This window comes from Aplysia californica, unplaced genomic scaffold, assembly GCF_000002075.1.
Source record: "Aplysia californica isolate F4 #8 unplaced genomic scaffold, AplCal3.0 scaffold00981, whole genome shotgun sequence".
In the NCBI taxonomy this organism is placed as follows: domain Eukaryota; kingdom Metazoa; phylum Mollusca; class Gastropoda; order Aplysiida; family Aplysiidae; genus Aplysia; species Aplysia californica.
Window position 1 is genome coordinate 38,517 of NW_004798251.1, and position 4,225 is coordinate 42,741.

At 38.7% G+C, this 4,225-nt stretch overlaps 1 protein-coding gene across 1 annotated transcript in view; it reads left to right on the top strand.

Annotated features, from left to right (window-relative positions):
• Window positions 1-4,225, top strand: part of LOC101847775 (crystal protein) — a gene marked incomplete in the record, with an annotated part of 38,091 nt that overhangs the window by 249 nt on the left and 33,617 nt on the right. The window contains 1 exon segment of the mRNA XM_013089557.2: window positions 1-185. This exon segment is cut by the window's left edge and continues 249 nt beyond it. Coding sequence (XP_012945011.1) covers window positions 116-185 — 70 coding nt within the window.

The following is a 4,225-nucleotide window of genomic DNA, read 5'->3' on the forward strand; positions in this document are numbered from 1 at the left end:
ATTCTTTTACTTTGCCCAGGATACAGAGATACTTGTGACCAGCAATTGATTTCAGAGGGTAAAAGTCTGACTTCTCCCCGCTGTGTTTCCTCGACTGAAAAGACGATCAGTGTGGATGGCTAAAGAGGTCCTGCAACTGCCAACGATGGCTGAGCAATCGAATGTGATCGTTAAACGGCGCAAACGTGAGTCAAATATATTATTTCATACCATACATGGAGTTGTTTTAGCATTGCACTTCCGGTGAAATAAATCCTTATAATATTTCACACGTAAAATATAGGCTGATATCTCACTAGTGAAATTAAATATAAAAATGTGCATAAATTACTCGGCACACTATATTCGTCTTCTAACCTACTATAAGCAAAGTATCTATAGACTTAAACTACAATAATATCCATAGACTGTGCAATGTTATGGCACCTGCTCTTTTCCCTCTGTAAAAACTTCGTTGCACACACCACAGGGGCCCGAATGAAGTGCCAGACATCAGTCCCCTAGTGTCCCCATATATCTAGCTGAGAGAACGCACAGTTTTTTACGTTGCACCTAAGAGGTTATATAATAGCAAAGATAGTACATAACAAGATGGGCCACTTCTCTCTTTGAGCCAATTAAAAAAAGTGTCCTCAAAATTTGGTGGCGCCCTCTTCACAAAAGCGCACTCTTTGCGAACAGAGTTACCCCACTTGAGATGTACAAAATCAAAGTGAAACTAGCATGTTTTGGGATAAATTTCGGAAGAACGCTTTTTAAAAATGGTTACGCTGACAAAAAACCTCTTCCGGAGGAAAGGGTGATGGCTTTCTTCGTTTAATTTGACTTTAGAATGAAAGGCAAGAGGTAATTAAAATAAAAAAATCCTAAAACTCCGCACTGAACGTACCCGAACTGCTGATGAACAGCAGTCGATCTGCGCACGCAAGGAGGTGCTATTTCCTATTCTTCTTTTGGAAAAACGAAAGAGAGCTTCAAAACAGACTGCAGCGCCATCTGAAGCAAAGAGCATACTTCCTGCGGACACTTTTTTGGCTGAGTGGCCCATCTTGTTATTTACTATCTTTGATAATAGTACTTCTTTGCGTTGCCCCAAAGAGGTTGTAAATAGTACTATTATAACCTCTTTGCGTTGCCCTTAATTTTGTTCCAGATGTAGTCAAATGGTGCGCACCATAGTGAATTGGGATTACGTCAGAATATTGTGGTGTATTTTAGTGCAATGCTAGCAAACGACTCCTAGCCTTTGGTTTGTTTTGGTTGTGAAGTTATTAGGAGTTAAAAACCAAAGGTAAAAGTCATCTCTAGTCTAACGACAACATGTCATGTAAGTGCAGTTTCCAAATTTTTAAAACTTTTGAATCTTACGTTTCTGCTTGCATTGCCTATGCTTACGTTATTATTGTTTTGTTTGGGGTTTATTTCGCAGACGGAGCCATACGGATGGCACAATATGTAAATTAGTTTGGCTAAAAGTATTGGAAAAGTCCAGATTTTTTTCCAATCCTCTGTCTCACTCCGTCGGGCATGAAACATTTATTGCACTCTTTATGTTGGTAGACTATGATTTAACCTACTTGAGAAATTGCATGTTGTAATCATTCGTTGAAACTTATGATTACAACTTGGCAATTTTACTCGTAGGATGAATCATGCTCTACCAACGAAACTCGTGTAATATTTTCTTTATGTTGTATATTTTTGTGCATCCTTCTCTGTTGGTAGTTGTGACTCAGTAGGCTGCAAACTTGATTGCAATGATATGATATAATTGTTTTACGCCTTCTTCAAGACAATTTAGATCATTAAAAAAAGACTAGATGCTTTGACCTTGGCGTTCGGGTAAACCCTGGACTGAAATATATATAATATACAGCATCCCAGCAGACAGACTTAGACACTCGACAAAATGTTAGGCATCATTGTGAAATCAGGTGGTCGTCAAATTAATGATATCGAAAAGAACAGCTTTTTTCTGCTGGTTTTGCAGATTAGTGTGTGTGTGTGTGTGTGTGTGTGTGTGTGTGTGTGTGTGTGTGTGTGTGTGTGTGTGTGTGTGTGTGTTTATGTGTGTGTGTGTGTGTGTGAGTGTGTTTTTGTTCAACACCTTTTTTGTCTATTTAGATACAACTATCAGTGTGGATTTTACTGAAAAATGGTGATTAGAGGCACGCAATAAATAATATTTCAGTTCACAAGGATTCTCAAGCTATGGAAATTACCTAACTTTGGCGCCATTTTATCGATAATTTTACCCCTGAAACCGAGTGACCCCGACCTTCTTCAATAGGAAATATCTCGACTTCTCTTCAAGATAGATTGATATTTTTTCATCAAATGCAAGACAGATGAACAACCTTTAAGATGGTATTTTTCCTCAACATACCCAATAAATATTAACGAGCGCCTGATTCTACCGCGTCCTGACACAAATGTCTTCATCCACATGAGAGCTGAACGCAGGTTTTCTACACACGCGAAGAGCGTGATCATTACATTACAGACACCGATACGAAATAGATATAAGAAAAGATAAGATAAGATGTATGGGATAAGATAATACTTTACTGTCCATGTGAGCAATTTTCTGTGACTCTTCAGAAATGGTAAAACGCACGAAGGTAGATATTATGAAGAATTTCAATATATATATAACTTTGATAAGAAAAATAAAGCTGACAAAATAGTACAATGTACATACACACCACACGCTTCTCTCAAACTAACAAAGAATAATATAGAGTTTGAGAGTTAGAACATATTATGCTCCCCCCCCCCCTTCTTCTTACATTTCCTGTTCTGTGCGCCGTTTGGGGGACAAGTTCTACTTTTCAATATGAGTTCCTGCATTTACGAACAAAATTTCATTTCAGCAGCAATTTAATGTCTCTTAAATATCTTCACCGTAACTTTGTCATTGCTGGCCTGGCTGCGCGCTATTTAGACAGTACAATGTATCATAGTGAAAAACAGCGTTGCCGACCGTGGTTCGAATCCCCAATAGGGCTGTCTCGAACTTGGGTTTTTTGGAGGTGTTTTCCCAAGGTTTTCCACTTTCTTGGATCGGCCCTGTTGCAGAGAGACGTTAACTTCCTAGGTGCAGCCTCTTAAATTTTCTTACCGTGTAGTTAAAGGGTGGATAGATCCATGCAACACCAATGTCATTGCTGGTTTGTCGTCTACATAAATATAGTTAGGCCAATCATTGATTAATTAAATACACTATGCTATGGCACCCTTTGTAGTTTGTCATCTCCATAAATATAGTTAACTCAGTTATTAGTTAAATGCATATTCTATGGCGGCCCTTATGGTTTGTTGTATCCATCTATATCGCTTACTCGGTCATTTATTAAAGACAGTCATGCTATGGCATCCTCTGTGGCGCCTTGGTGGAATCACTTACTGCTGTCTGTATCTGCTGGCTGATAGCCATATGCCCATTTTACTGCAGTAAGAATAGTTACATATTGGAGTATTTCCAAACTTGATTAATCAATTCAGGCCAAATGCACTGTGCCACAGTAACCACATAACCCTTGTTATCAGTACCTGTATTTTAATCTGATTGAATCTCAGGCATGTCTATCTAAGAAGAGTCCGGTCTGAGAATTAAATACTTACTCTACTTTTATTTTTTCATCCTCTGTTGCCGTTAAGCATCGAGGGGAAATGCAGTTTTCTATGGTAGTGAGAATTAAGATTCCCCATCTGGTCCCCCAACCAGGAGAGCGACTGCAACAGAATTCTCGGGCCAGGCGCACGACTGCGCCAGATGGTGACCAGAACGGATATTTTTCAGCAGCGCATTATTGCGACAAGTGACCCTTTAAATAGACCCTCAAAACTCTTCTGATTTATGCCAGATTTCGAAACGACCTTCTCACGCCTACTAATACACCCTCTCCCCCTAAAAAAAGCAAGTAACAAATAAAGTATAAAGTAAGCAAAAGAAAACAAACAACCAAAAAAAACCCTGAAAACAAAACAAAACAAAAACAAAATATAAAAGAATGACATGTTTTTTACGGCTGTTGTTTGCAACGGGGTAGACTTAGTAACTGCCTCCGGAATGAACATATTTAAGCTAACTTTTCCCCGGTCTGATCATAATAGATAAACATTAATTTAGAATTGGTGTTCCTTATCTCTATCAAAGATTCATTTATTTTGTAAACACTGTTCTTCTCTCATTTTAAGGGGAAATGTGGGTGGGGGGGGGGGG